This window comes from Macrotis lagotis, chromosome 4, assembly GCF_037893015.1.
Source record: "Macrotis lagotis isolate mMagLag1 chromosome 4, bilby.v1.9.chrom.fasta, whole genome shotgun sequence".
Lineage (NCBI taxonomy): Eukaryota > Metazoa > Chordata > Mammalia > Peramelemorphia > Peramelidae > Macrotis > Macrotis lagotis.
Genome location: NC_133661.1, coordinates 207023112 through 207041615, shown reverse-complemented (window position 1 = coordinate 207041615; position 18504 = coordinate 207023112). Strand labels below are relative to the sequence as shown.

At 36.9% G+C, this 18504-nt stretch overlaps 1 protein-coding gene across 1 annotated transcript in view; it reads left to right on the top strand.

Annotated features, from left to right (window-relative positions):
* The window catches only part of SLC30A4 (solute carrier family 30 member 4), a 34702-nt gene extending 23565 nt beyond the window's left edge, over positions 1–11137 (top strand). The window contains exons 6-7 of the mRNA XM_074235336.1: positions 2990–3124; positions 6715–11137. Of these exons, the coding sequence (XP_074091437.1) occupies positions 2990–3124; positions 6715–6869 (290 nt within the window). The 3' untranslated portion in view covers positions 6870–11137. The remainder of the gene's footprint in view (positions 1–2989; positions 3125–6714) is intronic.
* The last annotated feature ends 7367 nt before the right edge of the window (positions 11138–18504 follow it).

Genomic DNA, 18504 nt, shown 5'->3' with positions numbered 1-18504 from the left:
CTGGAGTGGTTTGCCATTTCCTTCTCCAGCTCATTTTACAGATGAGGAAACTGAGGCAGAAAGGGTTAAATACCTAGAGTCACACAACTAGTAATATTTGAGGCTGGATTCAAACTCAGGAAGATGAGTCTTCCTTCAGGCCCAGCACACTATCCATTGTGCCTCCTTGCTGCAAGATTTGAACTCAAGTCCTGATTCTAGGGCTGGTGATCTATCCACTGTGCCACCTTCCCCCCCTTGTTTTATACACAGTGTCAATATTGTATCTTTGAATCCAGAACCTTTGCTGAAGGATCTTCATATTGTTTCAGAATGAAATAATTGTACATATAACATAAACCAAAGCACTAGAGACAAGGAACCTCTTTGCTAATTTAATTTGCTTCCCAAAAGTTTAGAGATTCCTTGGCAAGTGCCAAGATATATCCAACCCACTCATAAACTTCAGGGTTAAAAAGAAGTAGTTAAAGACCTTTATTTAGAGATAATTTGGCAAGTGAGGGGGAGAAAAAAATTAAAGAGCTACATTTATTAAAGCTTCAGGAGAAGCCAAAGTCTAAAATTGCACCTAGACCAGAGTTTGGTTGTGGCAGATCAGCTCTAATGTTTTACCAACTCTCCCAATGAAAATGGAAGTGATAATTTAAAATAAAATGGGATTTATATAACACTTTTTATGTTTGCAAGGTCCTGTGCATAGCTCATTTAGCCCTCACACTAACCCAGGGAGTTATCCCCACGTTATAGTTCAGGAAACTGAAGCTGAGAAAGATTAAGTGATTTCCCCAGGGTTATAAACCTAAGTAATTCTCCAAAATGGAATTTGAACATGGGTCTTCCTGATGTACATACAGCACACCAGATTCTACAAATTTCCTCTTGTTTGTTGAAAATTCAGATTCCTATGTGACATCAAACACAGGATTGGCCAAGACCTGTACTAGGCTTTGGCGAAAAAGGAGTTTACATTCTAATTATGGCAAAAGCATTCACATTTTGGGGCATATCCAGAATCCATGGAAAATAGGTACAAAGTTACCTTGGAAGAGGGACCTCGAGGGAGGGACAGGAGGCAGCACCTGCTGAGCATGTCAGACCCCCTTCCCCATCTTGACCACCATCCCTTCAGACCTGATGATGGACACAGCCCAGCACCCTGAACCAAAGAGCCCTGGGAACAGTGACCTTGAAAAAAGAAGCATTTGTTTGCTTTGCCACTATACCCCCAAGAGCCATGGGACTTTTCCATCTGACTTACAGCCGAAACCTTCCATGTATCTTCTCTCCCCTATTGAATGTCCTTGAGGACAGGGACCGACTTTTCTGTTTATGTTCTCACCACTTAGCATGGTGCTTATTCAGGAAGAATGAATTCTTCTAGCTGCTAGAAGAATGAGGAAAGGTCTCCTGAAGATGGTACATGATTCTAGTTTTGAAGAAAACCAGGCATTCCAAGAAGAGGAAGGACAGCCATTTGCAGACATAAAGATGAATGTTGGAGGATCCTGTGAGGAACAGCCAAGTAGCTAATGTGGAAGTGCTTCAAATACCCAACAGAGGGATTAATATTCAGTAAACTGATAGGCAACAGGTTGCTGCTGGGTCTTATTAAGTCAGAGGGAAAATTTTTGATAGTTGTATGGAGGGTAGATTGGAATTAAGAGAGATGATAAGGAGGGGACCCTACTGGGCAAGGGGTTTATGAGTGCATAAAACAGGGCAATGACTCTGAGAAGAGAAAAGGTGGCGTATCTAAGAAACATCATAAAAACAGATTTAGACAAGACTTGACGATTGATTGGATCTGTTGCAAACTCTTTTATGTGTCAGTCATGTCAAATTTGAGATGTTGTGATAGACGATTCCTTTGGAAATAGCCAGTGGACATTTGATAATGTGAGACTGGAGCTAAGGATACTCCAGGGCTAGAAGTGTAAAAATAAGAGTCACCCACATAGAGATGGTCATCAAACCTATGGGAGCTGATGAGGTCTCTTACAAGAGGTGACAGAAAACAAGAGGGTTCAGAACAGTCTTTGGGGATATCCAGGTAATGAGCATGATAATGATCTAGGAAAGGAGACTTGAGAAAGAACAAGTCAGGTAGAAGGAAAACCAAGGGAAAAGCTGGGAGAGAATGTCCGGAAGAGGATGATCAGTATTGCCAAGTGCTGCGGAGAAGTCCAAAAGGATGAGGATTGAGAAAAGGCCATTAATTTTGGTAATTGAGATCCTTGGTAACTTTGGAAAGAACAGTTTTGGCTGAGTGGGTTCTGAAGCTATATTGCAGAGGGTTTAGCCAAGAGGAAGAGGACAAGAAGTAGAGGCAACGAATGTCCAGTGATCTTCCATGATCACTAATACAGTTCATCTCATACTGCTCCATGCAACCAAAATTAGGACTACTCCCTGACCCATCTATTAAGGGTTCTCACTCAAATTTCACCTCTTCCATGAAGTCTTCCCTGATTTCTCCTTTCACTCTAGCCCCTTGGCAATGACCTTTTTCTTGGACTTTACCTAGAACTTTAATTGCATGTTTATTACACATTTAATGTTTTGTTTGATAGTTATTTATGTTAAAATTCCCCCAACTAGACCATAAAACAGGAGCAGAAACTATCTTGTCTAAACTTTGATTCTAGCTCTTAATAAATATTTGAAATACTGTGTTAGGTTTAATGGTAAATTGTAAGCTTCAATATGTAAGCAATCTAGGACATTTTAAAAAACATCAACTTGTTTTGGAGCCACTGTTGCTTCTTTGATTTCTTTCAAATCAAGCATGACTATGTAAATTTTCTGGGTGACTTTCAAATGCTTTTCATGTTTTATCAAAGCCAGTGTAACTGTCATTTCTAATTCATGCAGAGTATCTCTAAATTTTCTTTCCCAGTCTTTCTTGTAACTTTATTATGTATGTGTGTGTGTGGGGGGGGGCATGTCCCTCACAATCTAACTACTTATAAAACATTCTGAACTTTTTTAGGGGTTCCAAGTCATTTGAATATAGACTATATCAAAGAAGCTTTGATGAAAATAGATGGTGTTCATTCAGTCGAAGATATAAATCTTTGGTCACTCACTTCAGGAAAAACATCTGCCATTGTCCATTTACAACTAGGTGAGTTGCTCCCATGATATAAGAGGGTTTTCTGATTCTTATAGTTGGATAGCTGTCATGTAGCATTTGTGAAGCGCCCACTGTGTACCTTGATTTTTTTTTCAGACATGTCTTATTTATGAATTTTACAATTTTTCCCCTAATCTCACTTCCCTTCCCCCCAACCCCAAAGAAGTCAGTCTGTTAGTCTTTACATTGTTTCCATGTTATATACATTGAACTAAATTGAATGTGTTGAGAGAGGAAATAATATCCTTAAGGGGGAAAAAAATATATATATATATATATATATATATATATATATATAAGAGATAGCAAAATTACATAAGATTTTGCTTGTTTGCTTGTATGTTTTTTAAATTAAAGATAATAGTCTTTGATCTTTGTTCAAGCTCCACAATTTTTTTTCTGTATACAGATAGTATTCTCCATTACAGATACCCCCAAATTTTCCTTGATTGTTGTACTGATGGAATGAGCAAGTCTCTGAATTCCCATCCCCTCTGGTTTCTAAAGAACAATAGTGTTCCATCACATACATATACTACAATTTGTTCAGCCATTCCTCAATTGATGGACATTTACTCAATTTTCAATTTTTTGCCACCACAAACAGAGGTGCCATGAATATTTTTGTACAAATGATGTTTTCACCCTTTAATCATGATCTCTTTAGGGTATAGACCCAGTAGTGGTATTGCTGGATCAAAGGGTATGCACATTTAAATTCCAAATTTCTCTCCATAAAGGTTGGATGAGTTCACAGCTCCACCAATAATGTAATAGTGTCCCAGATTTCCCACACCCTTCCAACAATGATCATTATCATTTCTGGTCATATTGGCCAGTTTGAGAGGTGTGAGGTGGTACCTCAGAGATGCTTTAATTTGCATTTCTCGAATCAGTAATGATTTAGAGAAGTTTTTCATGACTATGGATAGCTTTGATTTCCTCATCTGCCTCTGCATATCCTCATCATGTGTCTGCATATCCTTTGACCATTTGTCAATTAGGGAATGACTTGTTCTTTTTTATAAATTTGACAGTTCTCTATATATATTTAGAAATTAATCTTTTGTAAAAAGTATTTCCCGGTTTACTATATTTCTCTTGATCTTGGTTACAGTGGTTTTGTCTTTGCAAAAGCTTTTTAATTTAATGTAATCAAAATTTTCTAGTTGTTTTTAATGATCTCCATCTCTTCCTTGGTCATAAACTGCTTCTCTTTGCATAAACTATTCCTTAATCTAGTTTGCTTATAATATTGTCTTTTATGTCTAAATCCTATATCCATTTTGATCTTATCTTGGTATAGGATGTGAGGTATTGGTCTAATCCAAGTTTCTGCCATAATAACTTCCAATTTTCCCAACAGTTTTTATCGAAGAGAGTATTTTCAATCCTATTAGCTGAGTTTATCAAACAGCAGATTACTATAATAATTTCTTGGTATCTCTTTTGCACCTAGTCTATTCCACTGATCCACCACTCTGTTTCTTTGCCAATGCCAGACAATTTTGATGACTGATACTTTAAAATATAATTTTAGCTCTGTTAAGGCTAAGCCACCTTCTTTTGTACTTTTTTTTGTTAAATCCCTAGAAATTCTTGACTTTTATTTCTCCATATGAATTTACTTAGAATTTTTTTTAACTCATCAAAGTAATCTTTTGGAATTTTCTTTAGTAAGGCACTAAATAAGTAGTTTAATTTAGGTAGAATTACCATTTTTATTATATTAGCTCAGCCTATCCTTGAGCAGTTGATATTTGCCCAGTTGTGTACCTTGATTTTGCGAAGCCCTGGGAAGAAAAAAGACAAAGACCCAGATCTTAAGGAGCTCACAGACTAATGGAAGAGACAACCTGTAAACCACTCTAGACAAATTTGAGAGAGTAGAGTGGGGGAGCAAGGCTCCTGGCAGATGGATGAAATATTTAGATTGTAATAGAACACTTAGTACAAGTCAATGTAACAAGAAATATTACTGTTTTTAAATCTGATGATGAAAATGAGCACATCTTGGATATGTTTGCCCTGAATTTCTATATCATCAAATCTAAAATTTTCAGATAATCACTATATTGAAACTGACTATAGATTGGAAAAGAAGGGAGAGAACAGTGAGGAAACAAGTCCCACCTCCTCTCAGTGATAAATTCAAGGTTGAGATGTTTTCAGTTATAGTTGTTATTTCTCTATTTTACCCCTTTTGCTTCCTTTCAGGGTTTTATTTTTTTGTTACTCTCAGAGTGGGAATAGTGATGGTGGATGGGTTACCAAAATAGAGAAGACTTTTAAAAAAAAGTCATGGAAGCATTTATTGAAATACAGAAAGCATATCATTAAGAAAGTGATGATGATAGCTATCAAAGTATTATTGAAATACTTTCAACAAGGGGAGGGAAGGAGAAAAGTATAAAACTCAAAGCCTTGCAAAAATGATTGGTTTAAAACTACTGTTTCATGTAGTTGGAAAAACAAATAGATAAAATATTTTTTGAGTGTTAAATTTGTTTTATTTTTGATATAGTTTATTCATTTTTTTTTTTGCAAGGCAATGGGGTTAAGTGACTTTCCCAAGATCACACAGCTAGGCACTTGTTAAGTGTCTGAGGTCAGATTTGAACTCAGGTTTTCCTGACTCCAGGGCAGGTGTTCTGTCTACTGTGCCATCTAGCTGCCTCTGGTTTTTTTTTTTTTTTGAAGAGGAGAAGCAAGTTCTAGGTGATACAGGCTTACAACTGCATATATTATGTTTTTTGATGCACTTTGCATGTGGAAGTGCTTATCTTACTTGGCAGTAAGTTCAGAATAAAAATGGGGAGCCCCTAGATCTCAATTTGAAATTATTTTTGGTGGAGTTTTGCAATTTCAGTACATTATACACTGACAGGAAGAGTACCATTGATCTGAAATCTAATTTAGAATGAGAAGAAATTGTAATGATAAGGTGATGATTTCTTGACTGTTTGAATATAGTCTTTCCTATCTAAATTGATTTAAAAACCACATGCAATTTATATGTTTTTTAAATGTAGGTAATCTGCAGTGATATAATTTATCAGGTGAAAATATGAAAGTCAGTCTCATGGATGCAGATTCATGCCCTAAGGTGACCTTTTGACTGTGCCTCAGAGGCAGTGTGGCATAGTAGATAAAAATATTGGACTTGGAATCAGGAAAATCTGACTTCTATTCCTTTAAAGGAGGGAATTGGATTCAGTGACCTCAAGGCCCTTTCCAGTTCTGAATCTCCTATCCTTTTCACATAGTCCAAGCATTGGAAGGAGAAGAGTAAGAGGAGTCAGTCAAAATGGTTAAATGTTCCCAGTTTTATTTTTTGGAGATAATTGGCTAGATAAAAAGATAATAGTAGCTGTTATTTTAGATAACACTTTAAGGTTTGAAAAAAAATCTTTTTCTACTACCACGGTATGTAGTACTTTCCTGTTAACAAAGCATGCTTCCTCCAGAGAGCAGAGTTGGTCATCTTCAACTTTTTGTCTCCCCTATATACTCATTCCTTAAGGTGTCACTAATCATTATCAAGTGATCCTAGTAACTTTTCCTTTTTTTTACTGTTGCAGCACCAGGCAGTTCATCTGAATGGGAAGAAGTACAGTCCAGGGCCAGGCACCTGCTGATAAACACGTTTGGGGTCTATAAATGCTCGGTTCAGCTTCAGAGCTACAGACGAGAAGTGAGCAAAACTTGTGGCAGTTGTCGAAGCGCCAGTGCCTAAACCACAATTTGGGAGCTACAGCCTTATTTATCACACAACACTAGTGAGCAGCAATAAGTGACCATATGAATGAGCAATGGGGGATCCCTGAAGGCTGAGCCCGAGTCAAGAAGGACCGCATGAGGACTCCTTTGTAGACCCTTAGAGGAGCTAGAGGAGCCTGGACACATGTAGCTTGGGAAAGGTCAACATTAAATGATCATTTTTATGATGATTTTCAGACAGGGATGTTACCAAAATATTGTTTACAGAATGAGATGTGAATCTGCAGATACCTCGTAGACAAAGCTTAAAGATTCTCTTTGTTAACTGTATCATGTAGGACACATAGGCTTTTAAAGAAGAAGCCAGAATTCAGTACTTAAATTTTTTAAAATAAAAGCCAAATTACTTTGAGCATCAAAAAAGGTTAAAGCACTGAATTTTTAAAGCTATGTTGGCTCAGTAGGATGAACTGGGGTCACTAAAAAAAATCCTCAAGGTTTTAGGAAGCTCTGGAAAATATCAAGAATTAGAAGCAAACACATATTCCCAAGAGTGTCATAAACGTTTTCCTTTATAAATAATTCAGAATGTCATTGGTCTGTTTTTGCCTTATAACTTTATTTTTTCCAGATGTTAGAAACAGGGCTTTGAGTCTCAAGGTATAATGCATTTTAATTATTTGTCATCTTCCAAAGCAGAGCAAAACATACTTAAATATGATTTGTTGGTTATTATTGTTAAAATCATTTATGAAGTATTTCCAGTGATCTGCATTAAGGAAATTATAGTTTTAAAGTGTGACTTGTTTGAAATAAGGTATAGGAGGCTGGTACTGAAAGTAGTTAAGTGAATTAATAAATTTGGCCAGAGGTAAAAACTGAACCCATAATTCACTACCCCTTTTAGACCCTTTCATTATATATATCCTATTTATTTGACTCCTGCCTACTTAAACACAGGAAATTATGTAACTTCTCTAATAGTCTATAACCTTTGTGAGATGTAGCTACTACGCAGATTAATAACCACATTCCTAAAATTTGAGTCTACCCATATTGGGCCAATATGTTAAAAATCAGGGATTCTCCATGGTAGATAAATAACCTTGAAACTGTGCTTTGGTGGAACCTCAGCAAAATGCCAAAATGAATGCTGTGGGAAAAAATACTTTGTGAAGATCACAGCCAAGTTACATGATTTTGGAAGCACTCGAATGATAGTTGTTATTCTTGTGTCTGCAAAAAGGAAGCATTGAAGATTATGAAACTAAAGGCAAGTTTGAGTATGACTTGTAGACTGCACTGTTTAAAACAAAAGTTGAAGGTGAGGGTTATTGTTTGCTCAAATTGGATCACGGAGGCAACCACAGATGACCAAACTTTTAACTACTGGAAGGAACTAGAAAAGGAAATAACCATTTATCCAGCACCTGCTCTGTTCAGGTACTGTGCTAAGCAACTGGTCTATGAGAAGCTACGTTCGAAATCCAGTTTCATTTGGGAGAAGTACTATCTTCTCTTCTCAGGAAACCAGGTTCTAAAGTAATCAGCTCCTAATGAATCCTGGTCAATAGAGATTTCCTGTTGGAACAAAAATGAAAACTCATTCCAAAATATGGTAGGGGCAGAAGATCTCAGGATATGAGACCTGTCTATAGAAATTAACTGTACAATATGGGGGTAATCCTGCATATAGAAGTGGTACCCAGAGAGTATTTGACTGGACAGTTGTGTATTTGGGGATTACAAGTACGTGCTGCATGGTGTTTCCACTTGCATTTGATAAAATATGGTGACATCTCTGTCCTTTGCTTGTACTGTTTAATCTTAGTCTTCCTTTTAATCTACTTAGAAGTATCAGGTTTTTCATGGTAGGTTTGCTCTTGAATGAGGCATGCAGGACTTAACAAATTACATTCAAGGGTCTTGCTATATAAAAGAATTTTATTGTGAACTTTTGTAAAATTGGAAAGCACCTACTTTGCTTTGTAAATCTGAATCTTGATACTGCCTAAATCAGAGCCTGCCTAAATTTTTCTGTAACTTTTTTTATATACAAGGACAATGCATTTTATTGATTTATAACATGGGAAGGAATCTTTTTCTAACATAGAAAAGCTTCCTTTAGAAAGTAAGTGACTTAAGGGAGGTATCCAGGAACTTACATCAGACTGTTGGGGAATTTATTTGAATAGGGCGGTGTATAGACACTAAACATCCCTCCCCCAGGTCAGATAATATACAATTCAGACTAGTCTTTATTGCCTTGCAATAGAGTGGCTACCTTGGATCCACACAGTTTTGAGAAAATTGCCTTAGATAGAACCTTTATTCAGTCTAATTTATTGCATATCCTGAGATTTGAAACTATCTTTGAACATAGTTTTTGTAGTTCAAAACAGTAAAATCTTGTTTCACTGATGCTTTTTTTACTTGGAATGTAAAATGGAGGTGCATCTGAAGTATTAGCGGGGCATATTTCAAAGGACTTTGAAGGACAGGACTGCTGTAATTTCTGAAAATGTTCTTATGACTAGCATGCTGTAGTCATTTTTCATGTAAAACTACATGATGTTTTGAAGAACTGCACAGAATATTGCTTCTTTGTCATATCACTGAATTGGCTTTTCCATTCTATGGATGTATGGACTTTTTGAAAGCCACCATCTTCAGAAGTTTTCTGGTATCCCTTTTATGCTCCTCAACATTTTCTTTCTCATGGAGTTCTTGCCTGGTCCTCCAAGACCCCCAGGTGTGTATTCATGTCCTCTGTGGGTTTTCTCATAGGATAGATATGGACAAAATCTAAGCCCTTTCTGAGACTGAAGAATAGGAGAAGAAATTTCCTTATCATTAATGTCTTTTGCAGCTGTAACTCTGCAATCAGAAATGTATTTTCAGATTAGGTGGAATTTTGTTCTGATCCCAACCCACACTGAATAGTACCCTTTCTCAATAGTGTCAGTGTAGTTGGGGTTGACAGATTGTAGAGTTCCTTCAGGGTTAAAACAAGGTGAAGAGTTATTTTTAGAAAACAACCAACCAATGTATGTTTATTTGGAAGACAACTGGTTCAGAATTACTCAATTATAAAGACATTTGATTTTCCAAGCTCCCGTTACCCCAATGTATTTATTGGTGGTTCTTAATGAGAGGCAACATGGTTCTAGGACCACATTCTAGTCATAACTTTCACTGCCTTCAGGCAACTCTCTAAAACTATAAATTAACACTGAGATGCATGAATGGAGGGAGTTTTCCATGACAAGACTCATTAATCTGTTGAAATAGTGAGCATGGATCAAAAATTGGGGAGAAAATCCTTCTTAAAAAACTTGAGCACTTGATTGGTATTAGACAATTAAGGTTTTGAACTCAAACTTATTTCTGACATGCAGGACAATCAAGACTAAGGGGTGAATGTCAATTATTAACTATTTAATTGCACTTGACCTCCAGAAGAGCCAAATGAGCGTCAGTCCTAACTGGACAGAGGTACCTCCTCAGATAAGGCTGTGAGCTTTATCATGGGACTTTTTTTTAAAAACAAAAGTCCACACAGTTGTAAAAAGGAATGAAGTCTGGTTTTCAAATTATGCATACATAAACAAAATCCACTTCATTCCTATTGCAGGCCTGCCTCATGACTCTAGCCAGCCATTACTTCCAGATTCTTACAGAATGTTCAGATTCCATTGTGTAAAATACTGGTCGTTTGGGGAACCTGACATGAGCTAGAGAAAGACTTAGGGGATCTCTTTGAGGTTTTGCAGGCCCTCAAACTTAGCCAGTCTGAATTAAATGGTTTTATCAAGCCAGATTTTCCACATACTGTTGCAGATGTATAATTAGGACCAATAAATTTGAGCTGTCTCATTTTGGTAAGATTGATAACTATTTGAGAGAATTTCTCTGCTTTTGTGACAGTGCTAAATTAGAATATTTTAGTTCATTTTAAATAAATTTATCACAACACAAAATTAGAATGTTCATATGGGGACCTTTATAGGTGAGAGAGGTATAGTGGCTTTGGGAAGCTTCTGCTTCATTTTAAAATTATAACATTAAGCCATATCACAGTTTGATGGAACTGTGTTTATACTTTTCTGTAGACCCTTTCAAAAACTGGGTATTTTGCACATAATTGGTTATAGAAGGATTTATTTCAAATAGGGATTTGTCCATGTAATTGGAGATCAAAGTATGGAATATATTTACTGTATTTGAAATTTTTAAACTGTAATTTCCTAAACATTTATTAAAATAAAACACATGGCAAAACAATGTTTCCTTTATTAAACAGCCAACAATCTCTTATAAAAAAAACTTAGAATTCTCTCGTCTTTATTCATTACATATTCTCATTCATTGCTCAATCATTTATTGGCAACCTTAAGGCATATTCTTTTATTTTTTAATTCTGTCAGTAACCTCTATACTTCAGCACCTTCTTAGACATTTAGTTAGCAATTTCAAACTACCACTGATTATGAAGAATCCATTTGGGGGTTAATTTTGGATAATCATTTTATGGCTATCCGTAAAATTGCATAGGAATTGTTTGTTTCTTTGTGGCTCTAGAAACTCAGAGGGATAAGAATGAAATTGAAGTGTAATGTTCCTGACAGGTGGACTCTTAACCATTTTAAGTGTCTATATGAAGAAGCAAGTGCTGAAGAACACATTTAAGTATTTGAGGGTTTTTCAACACGTAAAAATAATTGAGATTTCAAGTCTGAACTTGCAATGAGATAGAAAACTGATTTGAATTCTTATCAAAAAATCTTTTATCCCTGGGTTATGTTGAATATTAATACTGAATAGCTTGATGACTAAAAATAGTTGAACCCTATATTTTTCTAAAGGCATATATTGTATGGGGTTCTAAAGATGAAAACTTGCATTTTTAAAAAATTATTTAGTAAATATTGCTTTCTTTGACTTTTTAAATGTGACAACTAGAAATCGTAAGTCCTTCAAGTAGGGTAAACTATAACAAAGTGACTATACAGGTGGTTTTGCACCAAATTAAGTTCTAATAAACAGGGAATCTTTTTTTAAAGACTGGAAGCCAATTTTTGATCTTGGGCAATATGACTTTTTGTTATTTTCATGGATATCTAATATAAGCATCTTTCCTTATATACTACCTCTGTATAGAAACATCTCATTTGTGTTCTTAATATGTTTTTCACCATGATATGGTGACTTTGATTCTAGATACAGTTTATCAGCATACAGTTCCAAACAGTAACACCAACTTCCAAACTGGGCTTTATTCTTGTGTTAGCTGCTTTTTCTCTGAAGTTCAGCTAGCATTTAATAAACTTCTGTAGTTTCCAAGGGTTTTCTTTTCACTGTCCTATTACTAGAATTACCATAGCTATTTTATTAAACCTTTTAATTTCCTACTGAGATAGAATAAAGATAGACTAAAACACAGGAGTGGAAGACTTGAATTTTTCCATATTTTTTTTTATACTCTTCCCTATTGAAACAGGGATTGGGCAAGATAGTGAGCTTATCCAGTCACATAATTTTGACATTTCAACAAGGGGATCCACCCTAGAGTTTATGCATTTCCTAACTAGATATCTTCCTTGTTATTCTTTTCCAGCTAAATTAATTCCTTTTTAGGGAAAGCAGCATTGTCCCATCACATCAAGACTGAATTACTTACAACAAATTATTTATTTCAGCATTAGTGCAGGAAAGAGACCTTGTGCAACTACTATCCAGTTACCTGCTGCATGAAGTGAGTTTGAGATACAACCTCCTGTCCAGAAAATCATAGCCTCTCACAGATCAAAGAAACCTTCCCAGCTGTATTTTTTTTTTGCAAGGCAATGGGGTTAAACGACTTGCACAAGTTCACACAGCTAGGCAATTATTAAATGTCTGAGGCCAAATTTGAACCTAGGTCCTCCTGACTCCAGGGCTAGTGCTCTATCCACACCAACTAAGTAATCCTTGGGTAGGGATACATGGTCCCAAATGCCAGTGTCACCACCCCTTCACTGAGAGTGTGAGGGAGAATGACAACTACATTTTAGCTAGGACTGGAGGCCTGATTCCAGTTATCATCTTGATAGTTGCATTCAATGGTCAACTGGTCCTAAGCTTAGCAAATTCCTGTCTTCTGCTACCCAAATCTCTGATTGAGTCATCAAAAAGGAAGAATAGTTCCCCTTTTCCAAGTTTTCTCCCTGAACTACTCCCTCATCCATTATCTTCCCGCCCATTTCACAATTCTGAGTTGTCATTAATCAATTGCCCTTTATCTTGGTTATCTTCCTCTTCTTTCCATCTTCTTGCACTCACTGGGAAATGTAGATTTTTGAGCAACATATATTCGCTTTGGTCAGCCTTTCTGGGTCTCTTGGGTCTTCTCTTTCCCTTCCCCTTTGCACACCAAGAGGAAAATCTGACTTCTTGCTCCCCATTACCTCTTAGGGTATTGAGTCTAGATCTCAAGCTTTCTTTCAGATCTAAACTTATTTTAAAATGACCAATGAGGCCCAGGAAGTTTGTAATGTGCCAACGATCTTAAAGGTGGAGCTGGGATTTGAACCCAGTTCTTTATATTCCAGAGTCGGGGTACTTTGTATTGCTGTACTCCTCCCAGAGTGGCTTTCCGCTAACAAACCTTTTCTGTGAGGTTTGCTGCATCCTGTGCAGATCCTTGGGACTGCCATCTGCTTCTTGAGTGTCAGTATTTTCTTCACAGTCTTCTCCATCCAAACCCCTACCGTCAACCACAGGGAGGCTTCAGCATTAATGTTGATGTGCCTCAAACACCCTGGCCTCCCAATCATCTGATCCCTCAGCCCCTGTGACATAGCTCTACCCTACTCCCTTAGAGGTGGCTGCACAGAACTTCCACCTTGGTGACCTTGAATTCTGACTGCAATGTCCATTGATTTCATCTCTCCCTCTCACATCTCTTGAACCTATTTCTGTATCATTGGTGTAACCTCCTGTTTCTCCAATCCTCCCTTTCTCCCCATCTGTCATTCCTGATTTGACCTGGCTTTCCCCCCTTCATAGACTTGGTTCTATAATTAACCTGTCTTTCATCCTCTAATTACTTACCTTAACCTTTTGCCATTCTTGTCCTGCCATCTTCAACCTTTAACCTATGCTGATGTAGCTGCTCAGCTGCTAAATGTTGCTAGAGGAAGTTATTAAAACCATGCTGACTAGGTCCTCTACAAATTCATTTTCTCTCCACTGTATTCACCACTGTGTAGCTGTCCAATTATCCTTCCCTATTTGATTATTATGCTTCTTGCATCAGTTTTTCACTTGATTATGGCATCCTTTCAAGAGATTGACCTAGATTTCCTCTTGCCTTTCATTGTCAAACTTCTAAAAAGAAGCATCTACATTCAAATCCAAATTTTGGGTTCCAACATCACCACTCCACTGAAACTATTTCTTCAAAAGCTATCATTGATTCTTAAGTACTAACTACATATCCCAATACTCCTTGCATTTTTTGTTCTTTTTGACCTCTTCCCTGTCTTCCTGATACTATCCCTCCCCCCCCCCCCCACCTTGGCTTCTAGATCTCCTGATTTTCTTCCTGCTTCTCTGGCCATTCCTTCAGATCATCATTGTTTGTTGGATAATCATCATTTATCTCCTGAATACTAGTAAATTTGCAGTTATTCCTTCCACATTGCAACTTTCCCCATTACAGTTTTGATACATTGTGAGTTGGCACAAGAAATTAAATGAGAAGGCAGTTAGGTGGCTCAATGGATAGAATACCAGCCCTGGAGTCAGGACCTGAATTCAAATCTGGTCTCAGATACTTAATAATTGCCTAGTTGTGTGATCTTGGACAAATAACTCCATTGCCTTGAAAAAACCAGAAAGAAAAAAAAGAAATGAGAATTTTGGAAAGGTATTACAGAAGCCACAGATGACACATGAAGGCCAACAGACAACAGAAAAAAAGTTTAGAAACTCAAAAATGCATAAAATATATAGTATTGTATAACATCAGCATATTTTTTCTTTTAATACAATGATAATTTAGACTTCTCTGGTCCAAAGGGAGAGACAAAAAAATTTTACCTAGATTTTCCAGATCACAGTGGTAATGTATTCCTAATCCTTCTATGATATAGGATAACTGTATTCCTAAAATCTCTGCCCTCAGTTCTTGTTTCTTCTCACCTTTTTTGTTCTTATCTTCTTCCTTAAGTTCAATTATTAAATCTCTGTAAGTAATGGAGGCAACTAGGTGGCTCAATGGATAGAGCACTAGGCCTGAAGTCAACTTCCAGCATTCAAATAAGGTCTCAGATATTTACTAGCTATATAAATCACCTCATTCCTTTTCCTCAATTTCCTCATCTGTAAAATGAACTGAAGATAGAAATGACAAACTGCTCTAGTATCTCTGTGCCATAAGGAGTTTCAGACCCAACTGAAATAACTGAATGACAAATGGAAATGACTCAAAAATCTATATATCCAGCCCTAACTCTTCCCTTAAACTTCACTCCAATTTCCAATTATCTACTGTTTTGATTCCTCAAATTCAACTCTTAATGTTGAATAAGGAACTTCAATCTCTTCCTCATCCAATATACCCATTCTTCCAGTCACCTTGTTTGATCTTAGTTCTGCCTTCTCCCTCATCCTTGTATCCAATCTCCTATCAATTCTGCCTTTGCCATCTCAAATTAGTTCTTTTCATTCACAAGGCCATACTAGTTGAGGTCCTTATCTCTCATCTGGACTTCTTTAATAGCCATTTGATTGTCCTCCCTGCCCCCAGTCTCTCCAAATGAATTCATAAACTACTAAAATGATCTTTACTTTGCCCTGATCCTCATCACATCTTTCCCCTGCTCAGTTGTCAAGACTCCCTAGGATAAAATCTCAACAACTCAGCCTTGCATTTAAGACCTTTCACAATCTAGCCACACCTTTATGGCCTTATTTCATAGTCTTATCCTTCAGGTGCTTTAAGCCATAGCCAAAGCAAATTATTAATCAGTTTTCTGAACTCAATCTTCCATTTTCTATTTCTGTTTATTGTGCTCACCATGCTGTTTTTCAGATTCTTTTCAGTTCAATTAACACCTCCTTAAATTTTTCCTAATCCCCCCAATCTTTTAGTGTTTTCTCTTTCCTCATATTACCCTATTACTATTTATTATCCCTACTTGTACATATTATATCACACACACACACACACACACACACACACACACACACACACACCCATAAAGGCAAGGGTTGTTTTATTTTTAGGATCCCTAGCATCTGGCATAATACTTTTTATAGTAAATGTTTAATACATGTTTATTGCCTTGGCACAATCTCACAGACAATCTAACTTAACCTCTAATTTAAAAAAATTTATCACAATTCTTAGCAAATAGTCAAACATTTTTCCTGAGAGAAAAAGTCCAGTGGGGGGAAAATCCCACTACTCCTAAAACTTCATATTTTTAAGTGCCAATTTTTTTAAATGAATTATGGACCTAAGAAGAGAAACTATTTTTAAGTATTTGGGAACCATGCAGTTTCATTTTAGCATCATTTGGGATGCAGGTTCTAAAGAATACTTTGACATACTTCCTGTATCTGTAGGAAAGTCACATACATTTCTTTCAGTGTCCTATATCCAGACTGTACTTCTACCCGATTAGAATGACTAAGGTCTTAATCATATTTGGAATGTCTCCATGTTTTCTCTATTTGCTTTATCTGAACTATGTAGCTATTCATTCTGCCAAAATTAAACTTTAATGGAGTTGGATGAAATTAACACAATTTTGGATTCAAGGAGGACAGTGAAGTGGCACAGTGGATGCAGCACCAGATCCTGTGTCAGGAAGATTCATCTGGCCTCATACACACTTCCTAGTGGGTGACCCTAGACAAGTCACTCAACCCTGTTTGCCTCAGTTTCCTCATCTGTAAAATGAACTGGAGAAAGAAATGGCCCCAAATGGGGTCACGAAGAGTCAGATCTCACTGAACAACAAGATTCAAGGAGCTCAGAGGCAACTGGCAGGTGACTGTTTCAAGTTAGTTTCCAAAAGGAGGATCAGAGTTTCCTGAAGTGAGTGACCATCTTAGATTAAGAATGTAGGTCTTTATCACATCCTCTCCCAAAATGGCCAATTGGAGGGTCTATCTCCATCTCAACCACACTTACCTTTGTTCTTTTACACTTCTTCACTGTCTCCTGTTGTGAAAGCTACCAACATCCCTCTTGAGACATGGCCAGTCTTTCAGGGCAGTTATGACCCCCCTACCAAATAATTTTCAACAGTATTTGTGGAGGAACAGTTCAGGTCATATGTCCAGGAATATGGAGGACTAGATATTTTCTCCAATCCTCTCACAAAATCCCCAAAGAACAAATACAACTGCCTTCATAGGAGAAGAAACCAGCAAGCTTAAGAACCTTAAGAATTAACAGGGGGATTTTAATCCCTGCTCACTCAGCACCCCAAACCCATTAGCCTCAGAGTTCTGATATGCTACATACATTGATCCATAGATTTATGATCTGGACCCTACTCAATTTTCCTGCTACTATAATGTCTTCAAGTCCTGACTCCATCATTCCAATGCAATAACCAGTCTACCAGGCCACATTAAGAAATCGGGGTGGGGGGAACCTTTCTGGCAGTTCTGCCTTCTTCCAGTGAGCTAAAATAATGGAAGACAAAAGGGGAAAGGGACATGATATATGTTCTGTAGGTCCTTCTAAAAAACATGTTTTCCCTTAACTATTGTTCTTCTTCAGTAATGTCCTTATTTTCTTGATTCCATGGTTATAACACATCAGGGAATTTTCTTGGCAAAGGTACTGGAATGGTTTCTCATTTCCTTTTCTAATGAATTAAGACAGAGGTTAAGTGATTTACCCAGGGTCACACAGCTAAGAACTCAGGTTTTTCTGACTCTAGGTCCAGTGCTCTATTCACTGAGCCATCTAGTTACCTTTTGGCAAAAATACAAGAAGGGTATAAATATTAAGTGTATAGTCACCATTCAGCAAGGAATTTCCGGCAAATGTCACTATAGCAAAATGAGGCAGATTTATAATTGTTACTCAACATAGTATTGACATTTTTGTAGACATACAGTTTAAGGGTAAGATTCTACCCAAGAGAATCAATGTGTTTATTGAGCATATTAGGGGCATAGTGAATAGAATATTGGACTTAAAATTAGGAAGACTCATTTTCATGAGTTCCAATTTCCTTCATACATTTACAAGCTGTATAACCTTGGGAAAGTCACTTAACCCTGTTCGTCTCAGTTTCCTCACCTGTAAACTGATGTGGAGAAAGGAAATTGTAAACCAATTCAGTATTTTTGCCAAGGAAACTCTATATCTGATCATGAAGAGTTGGATACAAACTGAAAAATGACTCAATAATAAATAATAAAAAATGACTCAATAATTAAGTGCTCTTAGTTGGCTATCACTTGCTGAAGTGTGTAAAAGAAAATTATCAGGAGAAGGAAAGGGAGACGGAGCCAAAATGATGGAAAAAAACCAAGAAGTTACCTGGGATCTCTCTTCAATTTCCCTTGAAACATCTCAAAAATGAATTCTGGGATTACAGCACTTATAAAAGGATTGGGGGGGGGTGTGAAACAATTTTCCA